Raw genomic sequence first — 24,166 nt, 5'->3', positions numbered from 1 at the left:
CGTCATTGGCGGATGAGCAACTCGTACTAAATTGTACAAATTAGATCGTACGAATTCATACGAATTAGCCACTGTGTTGCATATACTGGTTTGCCAACCACCATTAACTAAAAAAGAATGAAGCTGCGGTCACATTGGGCTTTGTGTGTGCGAAATTCTGTCGTGCTGCGCTGCGAAAAGGGGCAGGATTAAACAAGATGATTAGACATTAAATAAAGCGAGCGATTGCTCCATGTTTTACATTTCTGCCCAGAGAGGTCCTGTTTTGATGCTCGATTCATCTCACGCAGTCAAGTGATGCGATTTCGCAGGTCAGAGTTCACCAAGCTTGAACTTTGCACCGCAGCAACCTGCGAAACTCGACGCATGACCCCGCGTTTCCGGTCTGACGCATTCTCGTGCGTATGAATGGAAGTCTATGGAAGGAAAAGTCAAGTGTGACTGCACCTTAAGAAGCGGGTGTGACCTGTTGATTTCATATGCACAGTGTTAGCAGTCAAGAGACGACTAAGCAATTAGACCAGGGCTGTCCAATCTCGGTCCGGAAGGGCTGGCGTCATGCAGATTTCAGCTCCAGCTTGCTTCAACACACTTGCAAGAATGTTTCTAGAAAGCCTAGTGAGAGTTTGATAAGCTGTTTCAGGTGAGTCTGATTGGGGTTGGAACTAAACTTTTCAGGACACCAGCCCTCCCAACACAATCTCACGGCAATTCGTAACTTTTTGATTTAGTGGCTAATTCGTATGAATTCGTATGATCTAATTCGTACAATTTAGTACGATTTGCTCATCCGCCAATGACGGTTGGGTTTAGGGGTGGGGTTAGGTGCCACGCCTCCTTTTAAAATCGTACAATTTCGTACGACTGAACTCGTACGAATTCATACGAATTAGCCACTAAAGCAGGGGTCACCAATCTCGGTCCTGGAGGGCCGGTGTCCCTGCAGGGTTTAGCTCCAACTTGCCTCAACACACCTGCCTGATTGTTTCAAGAATACCTAGTAAGACCTTGATTAGTTTGTTCAGGTGTGTTTGATTAGGGTTGGAGCTAAAATCTGCAGGACACCGGCCCTCCAGGAACAAGTTTGGTGACCCCTGCACTAAACTGTCAAAACGTAAAATACTTACGTTTTCTCGTGAGATCAGGCTGGCCCTCCAGGACCGAGTTTGTACACCTCTGAATTGGACCATATAGTTTAAGCACATGATTTGTAAGCTTTGGCTTGACACCACATGTGATCTTCCCGTAAGTTGATACCATGCTGAAATGGCAAAGAACTTGCACAGTGTATGCCTGGCCTAATGCCCACCACTTCATCACAAGCACTGCCAACTGATACTTGAAGTTTCACAGAGAGACACAGAAAAAAATTGATCATCGTTAAGATGGTCTTCAGTGTTTTTAAAAGAAAACCACCACAGATGTTTATGTGTATGGATACTAACACTAAAATATTTGAGTCAAATAAAATATGTAAGACATATTTTAGGAAGTCCAGCTATGTAATGGAATATTTGAAGCACATTTCCAATTAAAAGGGGACCAGTTTCTCCTTGATATTCCCAATAAACATCAAAAACGTTAGACTTTCTTTGTAATTCTCTGCGATTTGTTATTGTTATTTACTTTGCTAATCTGTTATCTTCCAGAAATGCAAAAAATAATTCATGCATTAGAGCAGGGGTCACCAATCTCGGTCCAGGAGGGCCGGTGTCCCTGCAGAGTTTAGCTCCAACTTGCCTCAACACACCTGCCTTGGTGTTTCTAGCATACCTAGCAAGACCTTGATTAGCTTGTTCAGGTGTGTTTGATTAGGGTTGGAGCTAAAATCTGCAGGACACCGGCCCTCCAGGAACAAGTTTGGTGACCCCTGCATTAGAGGGTCGATGCATAGGAGTGTTGAAAGTCATGCACAATTGAAGTATGCATTTACATAATAAAAATGTTATCAACTGACGCTTATGTAGGCTGCAAATTAAGTTATGTATATTATGTTAAAATGAAATAACTTCAATAATGTTTAATTGATATACATACGTATAAAATAAAGAGCAAACTTTTTAACAAAGAATTAAACATTTGATTTGTAGTAATATTGCGATGTCATTCACACATTGATATGCTCTGAAAAAAAATGGTTTGAATTGTGCCATACTATATATGTCTTTGTGATGAACACAGTTTAAAATGACCATTAGTAAATAAAATAAATATATTTTAAAGAAACATGGTTCTGCAACGTTCTTTAAAACACTGAAATGCCATAATGACAGTTTTTAAGTGAGAAAAAAGTTTATGCGATACCTATTTTTGATAGAACCAAGTTTTTACATACTAGTCTGATATTTTTCAGTCTTACTGCATACAAAATAGGGTTAAGCAGTGGCTGACACATCAAGAGATAAAGTGAAACAATTACACGTATCAGAGCTGGAGTTCTGATTTCATCAAACCTGCTTTGGAGTGTTTCAAAGAAGCAACCCAATGTAAAGTTTAACAGAGATATCATGTGTGGTGCACAGGTGCTTAGAGCCTTCTTCTTAGCTTCTTTAGAAAAACTCAAGCAAATTTTAATAATTCTTGAATATGAATAAAAAATGAGCGCTAATGGGATCAGTGCTGTCACCGCAGCAAGATAAATGCCATATATATTATTCAGAGAGGATTTTGAACAAGCAAGTTTCACAAGTAAGTAGTTGTCACATCATACTTTCTCCATTACATTTCCACACAGTTGCGACTTAAAATTAAAAGATAAAAATATAAAAAATTGAATTAAGCAGTAAGCCCACACCAAAGCAATTAACAAACCCACTCTAAAAGGGGTCATGATTCTGTTATACTGTAATGGATAACAGATTGACACATATCTATCAAAAGACATAACTGCTAAGTTACAAAATTCTATCATTGCATATGTGCACAAGCAAAATATCTGTAAATAACAATAAATTAGAGAAATAGTGTTGTCATTTAAAAGCAGATTAACTTGAAGTGAAGGAAATAAAGCTGTGCTGCCGTACAGTTCATTAACAAACAAACTACAGAGAAACATGTACATTGGCTTATGAAGGATTTTTGCTAAACAAATAACACCAATAAGAAAGCTGTTGGCGAATATGATTGTTGAATACAGCACAGTTAATACAACAAACAAGAAGTACTTCATCTTGGAATCAAAGTTACGGTATCCAGTTAATTTGATGAATGTAAAGTTTGCAATATTTTCCATATTAATAATTCCTGTTCTGACTGATAGAAAGAAAACTAGGTGTCTGTACCTCACTAATTCTTTCTATGTATACCAGGCTTAATAAAGGCTTAATTTGTGAAATGCTGATGCTTCATTTCATCAATTGCTTCAATCAAAACAAAACCTAAGAAATATAACCAAAGATGGACTTCATCACTGAAGAAAGAGACACGGATAGTGCTGGTGAAGCATCTGAATTTATAATACAGTAAAAACACAAGGGGGTATTGACGTAGCTGTTCAAATAATTAATTTCAGATTGAACGTTATATGGGATTAAAGCCTAATACCTAATACATTTTTAATGTAATGTTGAATGCATCATGTATATTTTTAAAGGGGTCCTATTATGCTTGTTTCACACTGTGAAATGTTGGCAGCATTGTGTTGTATTGTGTTTGTTTGGGCATAAAAGGGTCTGGTTACAAATCTCAAAATCCACTCTAATGGTGCGTTCACACCAGACTGGGATGAAGCATTTAGCACGAGTGATTTAAATGTTAAGTCAATGCAAAGACATGAATAGACATCCTGTGGTGCAAATGAGGCCGCGCAAATGACACGATTCGTGCGAATTGAGCATTTGATGCGTGAATCGCTTTAATTGGAAATTCTGAACTTTAGCGGACTTTTGCACTGCATTAACCAATCAGGAGATCCTGTCACTGTGCTTAACCAAACAGTGGTGCGCTCCAGTCTGGTATTGGTTGGCACCAAATCTAGTCTCATGGCCGACACAGTAGAGACTGTATCTACCAATGCCACACATGGAACTCCATGAACTAAAATTGGTACTTGGCAAAAAATCCCTAACACATGTTCGACCTACCACAACTTCCCCTCCCCCAACTGAACATGTTTTCTCTTTGATTGTCCCACTCATTTGAATCCTGATGGAAAAGTCACATGGTCGGGAGGAGAGTAGAGGGTCCACACATCCCCGCACATGCAGACCCCAGGCCGTTTCCCTGGTCCCCCGCTAGATTAGGACATTGTCTGACTAAACGTCCAGCACAGTCGAAGGCCTTTATTATTTACCTGAAAGGAGGGTGATGACGAAATCAACCTTAGCTTGCTCTGTGGGACAAGATGATGGCTGCAAAGTTATGTACAGGGAATATTTCGCTAGAAAGGAATGACATAACTGGGGTTCTCCTGAATAGAATTCTGGTGGAGGAAGATGGGGTTCAGATTGTTGACTCACTGCCTCCGGTGCTGGAAGTGTCAGTGCACTGGATGTGTCTACTTGTGTGATGATTTCCCCTGTGAGCTACACAGGGGCGTAGCAACCGGGGGGGGGACGGGGGGACACGTCCCCCTCACTTTTTGGAAACAGGTTATTCTGTCCCCCGACTGGCCCACACGTTTTATTTGACCTAGCGGCCGCAAGTGTTCTCTGATTTGTTACTTGATTTGAGTGAACGATCACTCAGCCAATCACAGCGCGAATCTCTTGAGCATCTGCCACGAGCTTCATTCATTCACTTTGCAGTCAAAGACAGGGATGATGCAGAAGGGAGCAACAGCTACAGCTGGGTAAATCACGGTAAATCACTAACGTTACAGAATCCTACTTTTGTTCCGTTTCGAAGTGAGAACCGTAAAGTACCTGGTGCTGGTGTCTTGTCTGGTGCTGAGCCAGAGAAAGACAGCGGGGTTAAGTTGGTTTTGTTTTCGGTATTCCTGACACATTCAGTGACAGACGGCATTAACTAAAAAACCTCTCACCCTAAAAAGATCTAAACTGTATTCTCTACAGAAAAGAATGACCAACTTAACTCTGCTGAGAAAGACGTGTTATATTTTCACAATTATGCATCCTTTTTTACGGCCTATTGCTTAATTTATGATTTAGACATGTAAATACACACAAGTACTAGTAAAACAAGAACTTTACCGTTTGTAAAACACACAAGGAAGTCTAAGAATCCATTAAAATATAATTTGCAAATGTTTTAATCATATCAGATACACATACTGAAAGTAACTATAAAGTTGAATCTACTCCTCTCCAAGTTCACCAACCACTTACTTGCATGTATTTGGGGAGTAATTGGTGAATTTACTTGTTGAATCCTGCGTGTTCTGCTTTTATGAATGACGCATCGGCCGCAAGTACACATGGCGATGTCCATCTCACGTTATATGTGTAGTATCAACTTGCAATTTTGCAATTGCATTGTAGAATTTAAAAATATTTTCACACAGAGTAATGCTTAATTTAAATGTGTGTGGTCCTGTTTATTTATTGTTATTATTAATATTTTGTAATTATTTTAGAATTTTGGTTAAAAAATTATTAAATAAACTTTATTGCTAATAAATTATTAATCACTTTTGGGTGACCATACAGCTGTCCCCCCACTTTTAAAATGGCTGTTACGCCCCTGGAGCTACAGGATCTGTGCAGTAAGTGTTGTTACCTGTGTGACCAGGCTCTGAATGGCCTGATTAGTAGCCGCCATTAAATCTTCTTGTTGTTCGATCCGTGCGCTACTATGTAAAATAAAGTTAGTGACTTGAGTGTCGCTTGCTGGATCCATATTTGGTCAGATCATTCTGTCATGCTTCTTGAAAAAAAAACTAAAAACAACAACAAGGATCCAAGATGCAAGGTCTTTAATGACCGGTGAAAGACAGACATTGTGAAAAATAGATCAAAAACAGAAAAATAAACGTGGAGCTATATGGAAAAGCCAGTGAAGTCCAGATCAGAGTAGCTCTCCAGAAACAGCTGGCAGACCCAAAAACACAGAGCGTCCTGACGAAACACAGAGTACAATGAACGATAACGAACTGACATGATAATTAAACACAGCTGATGTGACCAAAACAGGATGCTACTACAAAACCATGTGACAATAACAGAGACACACTAGAAAGTGCGCACAACCTGCAACCATGACAAAGCACTAGAATCTAATATATAAGCACTAGTATCTAATGAATAAATACTAGTAAAAGATACTAGTATCTAAAAATATAAGCACTAGTGACATGAAAATAGATACTAGTACGAGTTATAGATTAGATGTCAAAACGACTTGCCATAGGTAGTAGAAATTCTCCACAACAGTGCCTGGAGACTAGATTTAACTTATTTTAATGTTGCCTGCTCACTTTCCTGTAAGTTTTCCATGTAATCACCGTATTTATTTTATACCAGTGCAGTACATGTTTTGGATCGGTTATATGGTGGTAAGAACAACTATATTTTGCCCTATATTTTATGTCGCTGAGTATTGTTAGAAGCTTCAGTTGTGATGATATGCATTGCACAGTAATAGCATTTACTCTTGCTGCATTAATTATTTGTTTGTGATGAAATGCTCTGTTAGACTGTATTTTTTCTGTATTATTGTCATGGCGTCATTATGATGTTATTAAGAGGTGGATTAATTAATGTAAGGATGATACTGAAGGCCTAGTTGTTGAATGCACGATTTTGTCACTGACCTAGTTAACCTCACTGTCTCTGATCCTAATGAAACTAGTTAACCCTTTATATTTCACTTTAAAATAGTGAAATATAACATAAAATATTATGGACTGTTCTCATTGCAAAAGACAAAAGTGATTCATTATTAGAACTTAGTCATTAAAGCTATTGTTAAAAACAATCGGGGGGTAGGGGGCGTGGGTCACCTCCTTCTCCAGTCAATTTTGCAAGGCCTCATGTGTTTTACCTCTTATACTGTACTTCCAGAGAAAAGTGTTTGTTTTAAACCAATTTTATAAAGAAAAAACTATATAGCCTTCAACTATTTTCTTTTACTGGATGTTATATCGAAAAATCATGATAGAAATCCAAACTTTAAATCAAGCTATACTCAATAACAGGGGTTCTTAAACTTTTCAGCCCGTGACCCCCAAAATAACAATGTCAGTGACATGCGACTCCCACATTCCTCAGAGGTGGTTATAAACAAAATGTTGCACACACAACAATAGGCCTATAAAAACACGAGCATACTGACAACACAAAAAAGTGCAACAGTCTAACAAAGATATGCTACAATTTATATAGTCATTTATCAATTTGTTTAATATTAGATATTCAAAAAGGCGGCAACACCAAAGCTACAAAAATGCCCACGTCCTGTATCAGCCTCTTTAATTTAAGAAATTGGCATTTTTGGAGCTTTGATGTTGCCGCCTTTTTTGAATATATATATTTGCATTTTTTGCTGTTTGTCTGAGCACCCGTTTATAGTAATGTGCGTGCTTTTGTTAATATTTTATCTAATATTCACCTCACCCAATGAGACTGGTGGGCACAATGTGTTTTTAGCACAAGTCTATTCTTGCTTTAATTTTGGAGACCGCCACAATCATCCTCAATGTTCAGTAGTGGCCTGTTCATTCAATCATTTCTTTTCTTTTCAGCTTAGTCCCTTTATTAATCCGGGGTCGCCATAGTAGTGGCCTGTATTTATTTTTTATGTTTTTGATTGCCATAAAAGTATCAGAAAGTTTAAACTGCTGCTATAAGATCAGTCTGCTGCAGCTGACGCTACTGCTGTGTTGTTAATCTAATGTATCCTATTAAAAGGCTGATGGCTTTTATTTCCATGTTGTTGCTTTTTAAATGTATAACTATTAACTACTATTTTAATCTGTGGGTTATGGATAAAATATGGCAATTCTAATAATTTAATACAATTTATTTGGCTTTTGGAAACCCCTAAGCGACCCCCTATCATTGTCCCTTGACCCTCACTTTGAGAACCACTGCTCTAACACATAAAATAAAATCCTCTCCTTAATTCTAATCCTAAAAATAAGAATTATATTCTTACAGAGATTCAAAACTTCTGAATTATTTACTTATAGAAGCCACTTTGATCCATGAACTCTTAGCCTGTAGATTTAACACAGACACGAAACTAACATAATATTTTGTAGTACACCAAAAGATCACGCAGAACAAGTTGAAATCACCGTTGTATGATTTTATATATTAAATCAAACATTTAGCACATATTCTTAATAATAATATTATTATCTAAATCTTTAGTTAATCTTTTTTTTACATACAGAATTTCATAAATTCTTCAGTATATTTTTCTACCCTACATGCAAATACATTTTTTAAGTGCCTTTTTTATATTAGCAAGCCTTACGCCGTACATGATAGGATTGATCAGTGGTGGACACACTAGGAAATAAAGTGAGAGAATCACACGCACTACAGCAGGCATGGGAAGCTTGCCAAATCTGCTTTGAATCAGTTCAAACGAACAGCCAACAGCGAAATTCAGCAGCGAGATGAGATGCAGAATACATGTGTACAGAGACTTCTTGGCCTTTTGTCTTGTGAACTTAAGGCATACTCTTAAAATCTTTGCATATGAGAACAAAATTAATAGCAGTGGCGCACCGATGGTGACTGCGATACCGGTCATGCCAGCGATGTTGTTTGGTGTCGTGTCTGAGCATGCCATTTTCACAAGCATGTAGTTGTCACACCACACTTTATCCAGAACATTTCCACACAATTTCAGCTGTACATTGACAGAGAAAGAAAAGGATAATATGATAATTTCCAATGACCAACCAAGAGCGATTAATGTAATTGTCCTGGCAGGAGACATGATTCTGTGATATTCCAAAGGGTGACAGATAGCTACATACCGGTCATAAGACATCATGGCTAAGTTACAGAATTCTACTTGTGCATACGTGTACAAAGCAAATATCTGAGCATGACAAACAGTGAGAGGAACTTCTGGGGTTTTTGACAGTAGCATGTTGCCTAAAACAAATGGGAATAAAGAAAAGCTGCCGCACAGTTGATTTGCACACAAGCTACATAAAAAGACATACATGGGTTCATGCAAAGACTTCTCCTTATATATTATTCCAATAATGAACAGATTTGCTACTATGATTGCAGCAAACAACAAGATCAAAACAACGAAACACAAATACTTCATATCACCGATATCAATGTAGCCAGCCAATACAACCGTTGTAAAATATGTTGAATTATCCATGGATGACAGATCCATGACAGATGTAACTTCAATAAATTAACAAGTCTGGCAATCACCATGTATACAGTTCATTCAGAAAGGTGAAATAAATCAAATCAACACCTGTAAATTAAAAGAAAACAACATTAAAATGCATGTATGTGAGCTGCAAAGTCAATAAAAAGCTTCCTGAAATTAAATGTTACTAATGATGTTTTGAAGAATGCAGATTGACAATGAAAAGTTGGTAATAAATCTTACATGAGTAGAACTAAACGGTAGCAGCTGCAATCAAGACTAAACTATCAATCTACCAAATGTGAAAGTCATCATAAGAAGGCATTAGAAGGCAAGTCATCATAAGTGAAACAGAATTGACTTGCACTGGGGTGAAGCTTCTGCATTTATAAGACAAGACAAATACCCAAGACTATGCTTTGTTGACTCATGTAATTAACCCTTTGATGCACTGCACATGTCTAAAGTTACCAGACGGATTTTATTTTATTTTCTGTATCTTTGCAATAAATTAATATAATCTCTTGGTATTCCAGGAATTACTCAATAAACTTGTTTTTCATCACAGATCCTTTTTAAAAAGGTTTTTGTTCATTACATTTTGAATAAAAATCTCTTTTTTTTTGTGACACTAACCTTCTGCTGCTCAACATGGGTCTAAAACAGGGGTGGGCAAACCCGGTCCTGGAGGGCCGGTGTCCTGCACAGTTTAGCTCCAACACTAATCAAACACACCTGAACAAGCTAATCAGTATCTGCAAGATCACTAGAAATCTATAAGCAGGTGTGTTTGATTAGGGTTGGAGCTAAACTCTGCAGGACACCGACCCTCCAGGACCGAGCTTGCCCACCCCTGGGCTAAAATGACTGAAAATCAGGATTAGATCATGTAATTCCAAGCAAAAGTTATAATTAACGTTTCAGTTACTGGCGTAACTTGTTACCTGAAGGATTGAACTGAGACATTATGTGAAATGATTGACTAAGGGATTTGCTCTGTGGTGAGCAGTGGAAAGCAAATCGCAATTGTTAAAACTAAATAAATTGAAGAAACAAGAAAGGAGATTTTTGTTGACTATTGGTGTTTTACGGCCAGCATGGAGTGAATGGAGCAATGACCCCTTTATCGTAGGCCTTTTAATTACTGACCATTTTTGATCTGGCAAGTTGCAGATCAACCTTATCATGGTGGAGGGGTTTGAGTGCCTGAGTTATCCTAAGAGTTATGTTGTCGGGGGCTAATGCTCCTGGTAGAGTCTCCCAAGGCAAATTAGGTGACAGGTCAGAGTAAGTGCGGTTCAAAAACCCTTATGAGTAAAAAAACATCAAGGACTGTGACGTCGCCTGGTGTGGCACAGCCGGGATCCCACCCTGGAGCCAGGCCTGGGTTTGGGTCTCATATGCGAGCGCCTGGTGGCCGGGTTTTTTTCCCACGGAAACCGGCCGGGCTTAACCCAAAGAAGCATCATGGGAACATCTTCCCGCAGGCCCACCACCTGGAGGGGGAGCCGTAAGGGGCCGGTGCATTGTGGAACGGGTGGTGGTCGAAGGTTAGGACCACGACAACCCAATCGTCAGGCACAGAAACTGGCTCTTGGGACATGGAATGTCACCTCACTGAGAAGGAAGAAGCCCAAGCTTGTGCGGGAGGTGGAACGGTACTGACTAGAGATAGTTGGGCTCACCTCCATGCACAGCTGGGGTTCTGGAAGAAGGGCTGGACTTTCTTCTACTCTGGAGTTGCTCACGGTGAGAGGCAGCGGGCTGGTGTGGGCTTGCTTATAGCTCCCATTTGAGCCACCATGTGTTGGAGTTTTCCCCAGCGCCTTCGGGTCAGGGATCGGTCTTTCACTGGGGTTTGTGCCTACGGGCCAAACACCAGTGCAGAGTACCCGGCCTTCTTGGAGTCCTTGGGAGGGGTGCTGGAAGGTGCCCAGACTGAGGACTCCGTTGTTCGAGTGAAACCAGAACGGACGCCTCCCGATGGACGGGGTTTCTGACAGGGGCCCTCAGTTTGTCTCTAAATTTTGGAGAGAATTCTGTTGTTTATTGGGGCGACTGTAAGTCTTTCTTCTGGTTTCCATCCTCAGAGTAACGGACAAACAGAGAGGGCCAACCAAGATCTCGAGCTTATGTTACGTTGTTTGGTTTCCCAGAATCCCACCTCTTGGAGTCAGCAGCTCCCATGGGTGGAGTACGCATACAATTCATTACCAGTGTCAGCCACGAGCCTCTCTTCGTTTCAGTGTAGTCTAGGTTACCAGCCACCAACTTTTCCCAGTCTGAAATCCGAAGTCACAGTCCCCTCTACCCACGCCTTCGTCCTGAGGTGCCGATGCACTTGGAACAGGGCCAGACAGACCCTCCTCTAAGTGGGTGCCCGCACCAAGGCTAAAGCCGATCTCCACCAGTCTAAGCCTCTCGTTTACGTTGTCGGTCAAAGAGTGTGGCTTTCAACCAAGAATATTCCCTTGCGTTCCGTGTGGAATAAACTTCCACCTAAATTTATTGGCCCATTCACTTTCATCAAGATTATTAGTCCGGTGGCAGTCCGCCTCAAACTTCCTCCAGCGTACAGGAGAATACATCCCGTGTATCATGTTTCCAAATTAAAGCCCGTTTGTCATGCAGCCATTAATCCGTCTACGCCGGTCCCTTCCCCGTCGCGTCTCGTAGATGGGGAGATCGTTTTTTGTTTAAGTACATTCTGGACTCGAGACAGAGGGGGCGAGGATTTCAGTACTTGGTGGACTGGGAAGGTTACGGTCCAGAGGAGAGAATTTGGGTTCCTGCTAGGGACATATTGAATCACTCTCTTATCGATGATTACAATCGCCAGGTAAGCTCTTCAGGGAGCACCAAGAGGTGCTTCTAAGAGGAGGCGTACTGTCACGGTTGCAGGTTTGTTTGTCTTCCAGAGTGTCTGTTTTGTCACATGGGTTTGTTTTGATTTGGTCGTCCGCGTGTATTTGTTATGATAGGTCACGTGTTATGACGGTATTCAGCTGTTTTGATTAGCTCGGCAGCTGAAGTTTATTACCGTTTCTAAATCTGGGCAACGCTTCTATGTTTCCTTGTTTGCTCATGTGTGTCTGTCTGTGCTCAGGACTGTTAGGAGTGGCTGCTGGACCCGGTTCGTCTGTCTATTTCCTGTTTGCTACAGCCCTATATTCCTCGTGTCCTTGCTTATTTTCCCTGTCCTGTTTAGTTTATTCTGACTTCGTCAAATAAACTTTTACTTGCATTTTGGATCCTTCTCAGTATCTTTATTATCATGTGACAAAGGCTTACACAAATTTAACCTTCAAACATTCATCAGAATCTGTTGTTGGGCCGATAGAATGGAACCTTACAATAAAACCCTAAAAGTAAGTGTTATTTTTCAAAAATATTTTACTAATTTTATCACCACTCCTAATATGAAGATAACAAAAATAAACCAACAATCCAATATGCATTAATTGAGAAATGAAAAAGTTTTTACAATGGGTCGTGCATATGCACAGGGGTTTTTCAAGGGAAGGCAAGTTTATTTATACAACACATTTCATAGACAATTGTAATTCAAAGTGCTTTACATAAAACAGTCACTAATAACATTCCTGTGAAGGTTGATGTGACTATTTTCTGTTTCATTAGGTTCCTTTTACAGCATCAATAATGTTATTTAATTTAAATACAGTCAGTTATACAGACTTAAGCATTATTTTAGCTGTTGAAGCATACAACAAGATTAAAGGTTGTTTAAATGCAAGCGGCTCACTCATTACATTTGAGCAGTAGGTAAGTACTGAATCTCTAAAACAGTCACACAATCACTTCCTGTATTTGATTGTCCTGACCAATCAGATGGAAGACATCAATTCAATTTTTATTATTCAATTCAGAATTGTGATTTGTTTTGCACTTCTCTGCCACCATACTAATCATGCCGATTTGTATGAATTTGGTGAGTGCAGCTCATAGAGTAAATAAGGGGTGGATGCAGGCTAGCTTATTGGCCTTATCGCTGAAGAGCCGAACTCGAACAGGCATTCAGCTGGTGATTCAGATCCTGTGGCAAGGGCACCTAAAGTCTTTGTTCCCTTCTTCATGGAACAAGGGGTACACAAGTAACCAAGATGTCCACCATCAGTTAATCACTACAAGTTATGTTGAATGATTGATTAGGGGAAATGTGTAGGGTTCCATTCTATCAGCCCGATGATGGAATTCAATGAATGATCAAAGGTTAAATGCATGTAAGCCTTTTCTGGTGCTTCTAAAAAGATTTCTGTCATTTATTAGAATTTATTCATCTTTGTTTCCAGAGCCAAATGTAATCTGACTCCAATTTTAAGTGACCATCAAATTTAAACTGTATTTCTATTTAGTAACAAATCACATTTGTCAGTCATGAATCAATTTAGAGTTTTAATTTATATATGATCCCATACTCTTCAACTCTATGTTGCATTAGGGATCCAATGTTTTCACGCCCCAGGTTTGTGTGTTTCTCAACATTCTGTTTAAAACAACACATCACAAATACTTAATATCACCAACATCACTGCAGCCATTCAATTTAACCATTGTAAAATATGTTCATTTATCTGCGGATGACAGATTATTGTAAGTTCTTAAGTTAGTCAGAGGATGCAGTGTTAGATCCACAAGATACACCATATTAAAAACTTGGACATTCTGTGTGGAGTGTCAGTGACCTGCTCTGATGGAGGTGAAGTAGAGGGGCAGAGAGAGGGGGGGCTCAGGATGGGTGATTGAGACAGTTGAACAACTGGTTTCCTAGCTGATCTTCTTCTCAGATTAGAAAGCTTATTGTTATATTGCCCGACAAATCTCGTGGTCTTGCCTCATGGAATTCCATAACATTTCTCGGGGTCTGATATTATGGAAAGATTAAGCAATCCTTATGGTGCTATACTATATCTCTTTATGAAGAACACAGTATAAAATTACAATTATTCAATAAAATAAATATGTTCTGCAATATGTTCTTGCTGAAAAACAACACTGACATACCGTAATAACAGTTATTACAAAAATATATTATGCGAAACCTATTTTTGATAAAACAAAGTTTTTACAAGCTAGTCTGATATTTTTCAGTCGTACACCATACAAAATAGGGTTCAGCAGTGGCTGACACATCAAGAAATAAACTGATATAATTACACGTAAAAGAGTTGGCATTTTGATATCATCAAACCTGCTTTGGAGTATTTCAAAGAGCCAACCCAATGTAAAGTTTAACAGAGATATCATGTGTGGTGCACAGGTGCTTAGAGCCTTCTTCTTAGCTTCTTTAGAAAAACTCAAGCAAATTTTAATAATTCTTGAATATGAATAAAAAATGAGTGCTAATGGAATCACTGCTGTCACCGCAGCAAGATAAATGCCATATATATTATTCAGAGAGGATTTTGAACAAGCAAGTTTCACAAGTAAGTAGTTGTCACACCATACTTTCTCCATTACATTTCCACACAGTTGCGACTTAAAATTAAAAGACAAAAATATGAAAAATTGAATTAAGCAGTAAGCCCACACCAAAGTAATTAACAAACCCACTCTAAAAGGGGTCATGATTCTGTTATACTGTAACGGATAACAGATCGACACATATCTATCAAAAGACATAACTGCTAAGTTACAAAATTCTATCATTGCATATGTGTACAAGCAAAATATCTGTAAATAACAATAAATTAGAGAAATAGTGTTGTCATTTAAAAGCAGATTAACCTGAAGTGAAGGAAATAAAGCTGTGCTGCCGTACAGTTCATTAACAAACAAACTACAGAGAAACATGTACATTGGCTTATGAAGGATTTTTGCTAAACAAATAACACCAATAAGAAAGCTGTTGGCGAATATGATTGTTGAATACAGCACAGTTAAGACTGCAAACAAGAAGTACTTCATCTTGAAATCCAGGTTAAGATATCCAGTCAATCTGATGAATGTAAAATTTGCACTATTATCCATCTTAATATTTTCTGCTCTGACTGATTGAAAGGAAACTAGTTATGTGTAACTGATTCTTTCAATATCAGGATTAATTTGTGAAACGTTGATGTTTCATCTCATTAATAACTTCAGTCAAGACTAAACCTAACAAATATAAATGAACCAAAGACAGATTTCATCACTGAAGAAAGAGATGAATAGTGCTGGTGAAGCATCTGAATTTATAATACAGTAAAAACACAAGGGGGTATTGACGTGGTTGTTCACGTAATTAATTTTGGACTAACATTACAAAGCTTTTACTGGATTAAAGCCAAATAATACATGCTTAATTTAATATTCAATGCATCATCTATATTTTAAAGGGGTCCTATTATGTTTTTTTTTTACTTTTAGAAATTTAATCAGCATATATTGTATGTTTGGGCATAACTAGAGCTAGTTACAAATCACAAAAATCACTCCAAAAGAAGTTGGATGCCTTTTCAAGTACAACAAACAGCTCTTTTGGACAACAGCATTCAAGATTTATGATGTCACAATATGGCCTATTAGAAGATCGTTAAACTAAATTTTATTAAAGATTCTCCTATCGGAAAGCCTATCTTGGGGGATGGAGAGTGGGAAAAAACAAAGTTATGCAATGTTAGTGCAAACAGAAAGTGTATATGCCATCCTCTAGATCAGGGGTCTCAAACTCGCAGCCCATGGGCCAATTGCGGCCCAAGTTTGTGACAAGTTTGAAAGTTTGATGTTGGTGCGGCCCGTGAGTTTGATATGTATGGCAATTTACAGTTTTGTGTGTGGAGCTGAACGAACCCACCAATCACAGTGGGGTATATGGCTCTCGGGGGCGGGATATTGGCTGGACTTGACGCAGGCAGAGAAACATTTCCCAGTGAAAGTTACAGCAGCGTTGTCATGGAGTGTTTTCTCCCATGCCTGCTGGCTGCTTCGTTTCTATTCTATCTACATGCAGACATTCGTCCCAGCGCGCTTCATTCACAACACTTCAAAAAAAGTCGCTGCCCAGCAGGACATTATAAATATATAAATGTATATAAATCAGATCTTAATTTGAGCAGGATCTTGCCAGATCCTGTTCCGGGAAATGTCAGATATTCGTGTTTTGCTTTCCGGTATTTATTTTAATTGATTCGGTATGAACTTGTGCGCAGAGAGAGAGAAAGAGTGAAGCGAATGCTGTGTGGATTGTGTGTGCACACACGCATGACAGTAGTCATGTGCTAGCTAAATATTTTCAACCAATCATCTTTCCTGCATTTACAATCACTCTCATTGGTTGGTGGTTATTGTTTTGCACGCAGCGAGTAGAAAAGAAATCAAAGTGATGCGTACGCGGCGGGATACATTTTTTTGTTTTACGCCTTAACCAGAATATATATATATATATATATATATATATATATATATATATATATATATATATATATATATATATATATATATATATATATATATACATTAGGGGTATTTGTTGAGCAGTCACTGATCCTGAGATTTTTTGCCTTTTTACATTTTTAAAAATTGGTCTGTTTTTGTCTGCTTTAACTATTTATTTATTTATTTTTTGTCATTTACAAATCCCTCCTAAGGAGCAAGTTCCTTTTTTGTGGCCTGGCTTGGTCAATGCCTATTTGGCTCAGTGGTTACAAGACCAACATCTCACACGGGAGACCTGGATTCTATCCCTGACTCTGACAGGAATGCCCTACATTCAGGTCGAACTTTAGATTTTTCGAGAGACTTAGGGCTTACAATGAGGGTCGAAGCAACAGGGACTGAAACATATGTAGACAAAGGGTTGGATAAGGCATTAAGTCAGTGATTTGCAACAAGTTAGTGATTTGCATTGCTTGGTCCAGCAAATGATATCAAAGGAGTTCAATCTAAACTTGTGAGGGTGCTAAACAAACCAAGAGCATTCGAGGATCATACTGACAGTGGACTTCTTCAGTGTCACAAACCAAATCTCCTCTTGATGAAAAAGACCTATTTAAAGGGTCACAACTGGAGCTCAAAACATTAACTTTGCAGATTCAGAGTGGTTTGTAATGAAAGTTCATAGTCATAGTGCTCTTTAGACAGATAGAGCTGATTATTCTTGTGAGATTAAGTTCCTGGAAGAATCAGAGTAAACGTGAGAAGGTTGAATTAATGATTCCCCTGGGTGTTATGAATCACAAACAAGACCCCAACAAAGGAAAAGATGTTTGTCAGTAGAGATGTTATTCTTGGTAAGGGCTTGTTTTTTGTCTTTCCTCTCTGGCTAGATATCCGTTTTCTGATATCAGTTATCTTGTTTTAAAAAAATTCATAGAAATTGTTTAAAATGTCTTATTATTGTGAAGAAAAGCACTGTAAATGCTGCTGTCATGTTTTAAAACTGTATATGTATTTAAAAAATTACTTTTTGTATTGCATTTATCTTTTTAAGGAGGTAAAAGGTAAAGAACATGACACAAATTGTGTGTGCTGGGATAATTTTAAGTGTCTATCACGTTAGAAAGATAAATAATTAACAAGAAGAATAACAAGACACAAAATGTGTTGTCCTTAACTAGACACACATGTGCATTAGGAAATAACACAGGTTGTGTTGTTTTCAATACATTTGTTTTAAGAGAGAATTTAGTAGAGGTATGGATGGGTTTGAGAATGGGTAATTACACATGCTGTTTTAATACATTTATTACAGCCATAATTAAAAATATACTTCAATAAGTGTCAAATTAATATAGCTTTTTCACTACAAACATTTGTATTATTTGCTACCATGTTCATATGAAGCAAAAAGGAACTAATTTTGATCTGTCATCAGCCAATATATCTTTATAAATGATTTAACATGGTAGGTTAATATATGAAACATTCTTAAAATGCAATGAAACACCATAATGATGGTTAAAGCACATAAAAAACCCAAATACATCTGTGTTATGTAATCCCAACCTTCGATACCATCAAGTTTTTACATACTAATCTGATATTTTTAAGTCTTACACCATATAAAATAGGGTTAAGCAGTGGCTGACACATCAAAAAATAAACTGATATAATTACACGTAACAGAGCTGGCATTCTAATATTATCAAACCTGCTTTGGAGTGTTTCAAAGAAGCAGCCCAAGGAAAAGTTTAACAAAGATATCATGTGTGGTGCACAGGTGCTTAGAGCCTTCTTCTTAGCTTCTTTAGAAAAACTCAAGCAAATTTTTATGATTCTTGAATATGAATAAAAAATGAGTGCCAATGGGATCACTGCTGTCATCACATTAACATAAATACCGTAAGTATTATTCAGAGAGGTTTTTGAACAAGCAAGTTTCACAAGTAAGTAGTTGTCACACCATACTTTCTCCATTACATTTCCACACAGTTGCAACTTAAAATTAAAAGATAGAAATATTAAAAATTGAATAAAACAGTAGGTCCACACTAAGGAAATTAACAAACCCACTCTAAAAGGGGTCATGATTCTGTTATACTGTAATGGATAACAGATTGACACATATCTATCAAAAGACATGACTGCTAAGTTACAAAATTCTATCATTGCATATGTGTATAAGCAAAATATCTGTAAATAACAATAAATCAGAGAAATTTCATTGTTGTTCAAAATCAAGTTAACCTGAAGTGAAGGGAATAAAGCTGTGCTGCCGTACAGTTCATTAACAAACAGACTACAGAGAAACAGGTACATTGGCTTATGAAGGGTTTTTGCTGAAAAAATGACACTAATAAGAAAGCTGTTGGCGAAAACGACTGTCAAATACAGCACAGTTAATACAAAAAACAAGAAGTACTTCATCTTGAGATCCAGTTGAAGATATCCAGTCAGTATGATAGATGTAAAATTTGCACTATTATCCATAATTATGGTTTGTTTCAAACAATTGAAGAACAGCGTCTTCCTTACATACACATTCCATGCAGACGAAATCATCCAATGCAAAGAACAAATAAAACTTCCTCAGCTTAATGAAGAAATAAATATATATATACCTGTCTAATATACAATATTAATGAATGAAAAACTTATTCAATAGAAGAAACATAGAGTCATGTTGTTCTGGTGAAGCACCTGAATTTATAGTACAGGTCAAACACAAGGGAATGTTGACGTGGGCTGATCATGTAATTAATTTCAGTATACTAGACTCAGAAATACAAACATTATAGAAAAAATGAAGGTAAATAAAAAAATATAGTAAAATAAAAAAAATGTATTCATTGAATTGTCACATATTAACTGCATCATTTACATTTTCATTAAAATAACGTCAATGTTAACTAGGCCTGACCGTACACTTTCACAAATTCCACAGAATCATAAATAGACACCACACTTACAGTATAGTTTTCTTCCTTAATCAGTATTTCTAGAATTCTTTCACTCATTCTTTTCAGCTTAGTCCCTTTATTCGGGGTCGCCACAGCGGAATGAACCGCCAACTTATCCAGCATATGTTCTACGCAGCTGATGCCCTTCCAGCTGCAACCCATCCACACACACTCATACACTAGGGACAATTTAGTCTTTCCAATTCACCTGTGCTGCATATCTTTGGACTGTGGGGGAAACCGGAGCACCCGGAGGAGACCCACGCGAAGACAGGGAGAACATGCAAACTCCACACAGAAACGCCAACTGACCCAGCCGAGGCTCAAACCAGCAACCTTCTTGCTGTGAGGCGACAGCACTACCTACTGCGCCACTGCGTCGCCATTTCTAGAATTAGCACAACTAATTGTTATATAAGCCCATGTTATTGATATTAACTATTGCATTTCTTCTGGGTCTGACCCAACACTGTTAGGCCCTGTTTACACTGCCAGTTAAATGTGACCCAATTCCGATTTTTTGCTCAAATGTGACACTGATCGAATCTGTTCTATGACCGTGAAAACACAGGAAAAAAAAACATACATTCGGATAGTCAGAGATCGGTTTCAGGCCTCCTTCATATGTGGAAATAAATCAGATATGTGACAATGCGACAATCATGCTAACAGGCAGATCGGACTTATTAAGGCACTCTGTTTTGTATATTATTAAACTTGCGACAAGTGGTACTTCTCCACAGTTTAATGATGTACAAAGAAGAGCGTGTGTGGAGACGCCGACGCGGTAAACAACAACAACAGAGGAAACATGGAGGAGTAAAGTGATCAGTCGCCACAATTTGCTCCCACCAGACCTGAGATCTCTCTCCCACCCACAAATTCCTCTGAATGGTGGTGGACACCATATATATACCAAAGGCGCAAGCTGCAATGACTGCCCTTTCCCTCCTCCTCCTCCGCTTCAAAATCATTTTAAAGTTGGGTGAACTTCGCATATTTCGCAGAGCTAAAAACAAGACAATTTCTTCCATCACGGCTAGTGTGGCGTAGATGCTAGAACCCACCTTTACGCATGCACATTCTCGTAAATTGTATAGCAGGTGTAAACACATTAATAGGATATGGGTCACAATTAAAAGAACGTGTAAATGGGCAGGCAAAAAAAAAAAAATCTGATATAGGCAGCAAATCGGAATTGGGCATCAAGACCTGACTGTGTAAATGGGCCCTTAGAAGACTGAGACTGTCATCACCTTGGTTTGATCTATACTGACCCATCTATACTGATAACTTCATTACTGCCAGTACCTTCTTTTTGTCTCTAAACTTCATGCCTTGCAGCTTTATTCTTGCCTCTCTGCATATTAAATTATCTATATTAATCAGGTTTTTGTTCAGGTCATTGGAACAAAACTGCACTGTTAAAAATGACCAATGATCCTTTAATATGCGCTGCTACTCTGGCAGGTTTCAAAAAAAACGTTTTTCAAAAACATTTTTCACCTTTCAGAGAAAGAAACTGCATGTAGCTCTCTCTTAGGACAGACGCTAGGTCAGAAAATCTTAATCTGGATCATAATCTGGATCTGGCCCATGTAGCTTCCCAGTAGCTACTCGGGCTTAGATACAATACAAGCACATGGTTGTCACTGAGATCCAGGAGAAAATGTGTCAGGAATTATTTCAGGGCACAGCAAGTATCATGAGATATGGTGTTTGCTAAATGCCAGTCAAGAATCACTCCTCAACCCATGAGGTAAGCATGTTTTGTTACTGTCACATAGTGACTAGTGTAATGGCACCGGTAACTTTTTAACTGGTATGCACTGGACTAAATCAGCATATAAATTTCGGTGCCTAATTTCAGTGCCACTGGTGCTGCGACAAGAACGTAAAGTAGGTCGCACACCAGAAGCGCCGCTCAGCTTAGCATCGTGCCATGCCTTTTAAAATTTTAAACATAGGTTTCTAGCTGGGTAAACACACCGGCGCCCCAAGTCGGCAGCTGTCCGCAGCGCCCAGCCACGACTCAGGACACTTCATATTTTTGCCGCGCCATAGAGCGGAATCTGAATAGTTTAATTTTAAATAAATGTGCGCGTCTGGTGTGTGATACTTTCAACTGTCATGTGCGCGCCGTGTCGCGGCTCTGAGCGGTGCATCCGGTGTGTGATGCCCTTAAGAAACATTAAGGGGTGCATCAAAGCCACACATAAGTACGCGTTGCGTCACACCATCTCTAAATATTTAATTCTAAACAGCTTTGATGGATACGGACACCGCAATGTCAGGCGTATGTTCTTATTGCTTATAGAAGGCAAAGCGCGCAGTACGGCGCATGCGGTAAGCGACTCCCTTCATCAACACGCATGATCGCATTCATCTAATATGCTTAAACTAAGTGGTCTAAAGTATGGCTATATTTATTTATTCATTTGAGGGCTCATGGAATCAACTTAAAGGTGAGGAATAGACTGTCTTTGACAGCTTGTGACATCATCTGGCACTTTCAGTGAGTACGTTTACATGGACACCAATACTCTGATTTTAATATGATTAAGGCAATACTCTAATCTAGAGTCTACCATGTAAACAGAGATTTTTGACTATCTTAAAGAACTACAGACGCAAACTGTGAAGGAAACATTTATAGGCTGGTGACGCAGTGACGTTAATTGATCTATGTGCTATAACATGTATAACACTGGGAATCAGGAATGTAACATTAAAATAGCATCTCATGTAAACACCTGAATCATATTACTGTCGTTTTCAGATTAAGGCAAATCATAGGATCACCGATGTACATGTAAAAGTAGTCACAAGCCACAAACCCAGAAAAAGGAGTTCCCTGATTTTGATGACAGCCTTTCCACAGGTTAGTAGTAAGCTAATGTAATGTTAATAGCATAATGCGAATCTTGCATTCATGCTAACAAACAAATGATCAAAGAAATATATTAATGCCATTCAAATATATAAAATATGAATTTATGTTTACTTTATACTTATTATAAATATATATTTATATTGCTTAATTATTAAATATATATATTTTGTCAAATAATTTTGTGGCTAAAAAGAATCGGTTAAGGCAGTGTTTCCCAACCCTGTTCCTGAAGGCACACTAACAGTACACATTTTCATTCTCTCCCTAATCAAACACACCTGAATCAACTCATCAGAACATTAGAAGAGACTCCAAAACCTGAAGTTAATGGGTCAGATGAGGGAGACATCCAAAACATGAACTGTTGGTGTGCCTCCAGGAACAGGGTTGGGAAACAGTGGGTTAAGGAACCGTTTTGGAACCGGTACCATTTTAAAAGTATCGATTTAGCACAGATATTGAAATAAACCCAAACAATACCCAACCCTAATACTGACAAGTCACTCCAGTCCTTCAGCTTTCTGCTTTTGTCTTTTTTGTTTTTTCTATTAGTGAAAAATTTTAAGTAAGTGACCCGGGACAGTCTGAAGCACATCCAGGACAAAAAAAGTCCAATCATAAATGACCAGATACCAGTTGAGATACTGTTCCAGACTCCCACAATGCCAATATACCAGCTCATTGGCAAGACATGGGCCAAGGAATTTGTGAGAGTGGATGGAATGGATCCTATTTCAGGCAGTCAGAGAGTGGCTATGGTTGAGTGGGTAAGTTGCCCAGGTGGGTAAAGGTGAGGAAGAAGTGGTGACCCAGCTATAGCAGTGGGTCGTGGAGCTATAAGCCATCACAAAACACCAGTCACTTCTGTCTAGTGCCACAGACCAGATGACAATTGGCTCACGGAAACTTACAAGTCTTGTCTGTGTTCTTACTTGAGTCTATAAAAGTCTCAACAAAAGAGGACCCTTTTTGGTGAGGGACAAAAAACACATGGTCCATGACAATAGGATAGTAGCAGCTTGAAAGAAATGTAATTAGGGGAAAAAAGGTCTCTGATGACCACAAATAAGATATGTTGTCCCAGAAATAGAGATGATAATTCCTTACATATGTTCTTATATTACTGTGATGCATTTTAAATAGTTTCTCAGTTCTTAGGGCCAGGTTTACTAAACAGGGCAAGCTAGCATGAGATATCCCATAATGATGGCAATAGAACATTTTATTGTTTCCTCAATGACAAGCACAATCTACTGAGGGCAATGAAAATGACACAGCCAATTATAATCAAATACAGCTAATTTAGTTACAACACAGACACACTGAAAAAAAAATATTCAAAGATGATTCCTTGGATTTACTCAATTATTTTACGTTAAGTGGTTGTAAACAATTTATTTGGGCTGAATTTAAACAAACAAATTAAGTTGAACATTGCTCAATTTAATTTGTTTGTTTAAATTCAACACAAATAAATAGTTTTGCATGCAACACAATGTTTTTCAGTGCACAAACTTGATTAGGACACAGTTTTGGGCATTAAACAATGATGATAATGTCATAAAAATCATCACTTCGATTTACCACTATGTGTTGAATGGTTAATTTTAAACAAGCCTCGCCTTAATTTAGCATTTTAGCAATAAATGCCATTCGTTAGTCGTTAACACATGCTGTACATAAACCTGGC

General features: G+C 38.3%; 4 protein-coding genes across 4 annotated transcripts; all 4 read right to left on the bottom strand.

Annotated features, from left to right (window-relative positions):
* Positions 1-2,293: 2,293 nt before the first annotated feature.
* LOC130242335 (putative gustatory receptor clone PTE01) lies at positions 2,294-3,232 on the bottom strand. Its single transcript, XM_056474414.1, is given in 1 exon segment — positions 2,294-3,232. A coding segment is annotated over 1 exon segment (939 nt).
* A 5,093-nt stretch (positions 3,233-8,325) lies between these two features.
* On the bottom strand, positions 8,326-9,264 carry or63b1 (odorant receptor, family 63, subfamily B, member 1). The gene has a single exon (XM_056473050.1). It carries the CDS (start codon positions 9,262-9,264, stop codon positions 8,326-8,328), a length of 939 nt encoding a protein of 312 aa, XP_056329025.1.
* Positions 9,265-14,295: 5,031 nt separating this feature from the next.
* Positions 14,296-15,234, bottom strand: LOC130242301 (putative gustatory receptor clone PTE01). The gene has a single exon (XM_056474378.1). It carries the CDS (start codon positions 15,232-15,234, stop codon positions 14,296-14,298), a length of 939 nt encoding a protein of 312 aa, XP_056330353.1.
* A 1,757-nt stretch (positions 15,235-16,991) lies between these two features.
* LOC130241400 (olfactory receptor 142-like) lies at positions 16,992-19,113 on the bottom strand. The gene is made up of 3 exons (XM_056473124.1): positions 18,199-19,113; positions 17,648-17,665; positions 16,992-17,018 (listed from the first exon to the last, which is right to left on the bottom strand). The coding sequence occupies exons 1-3, from the start codon at positions 19,111-19,113 to the stop codon at positions 16,992-16,994; spliced, it is 960 nt and encodes a 319-aa protein (XP_056329099.1).
* Between the last annotated feature and the right edge of the window lie 5,053 nt (positions 19,114-24,166).

The sequence above is a fragment of the Danio aesculapii genome, chromosome 15 (assembly GCF_903798145.1).
Source record: "Danio aesculapii chromosome 15, fDanAes4.1, whole genome shotgun sequence".
In the NCBI taxonomy this organism is placed as follows: domain Eukaryota; kingdom Metazoa; phylum Chordata; class Actinopteri; order Cypriniformes; family Danionidae; genus Danio; species Danio aesculapii.
Note: the sequence above shows the minus strand (reverse complement) of the source record. Positions and strands in the feature narration are given on the sequence as shown.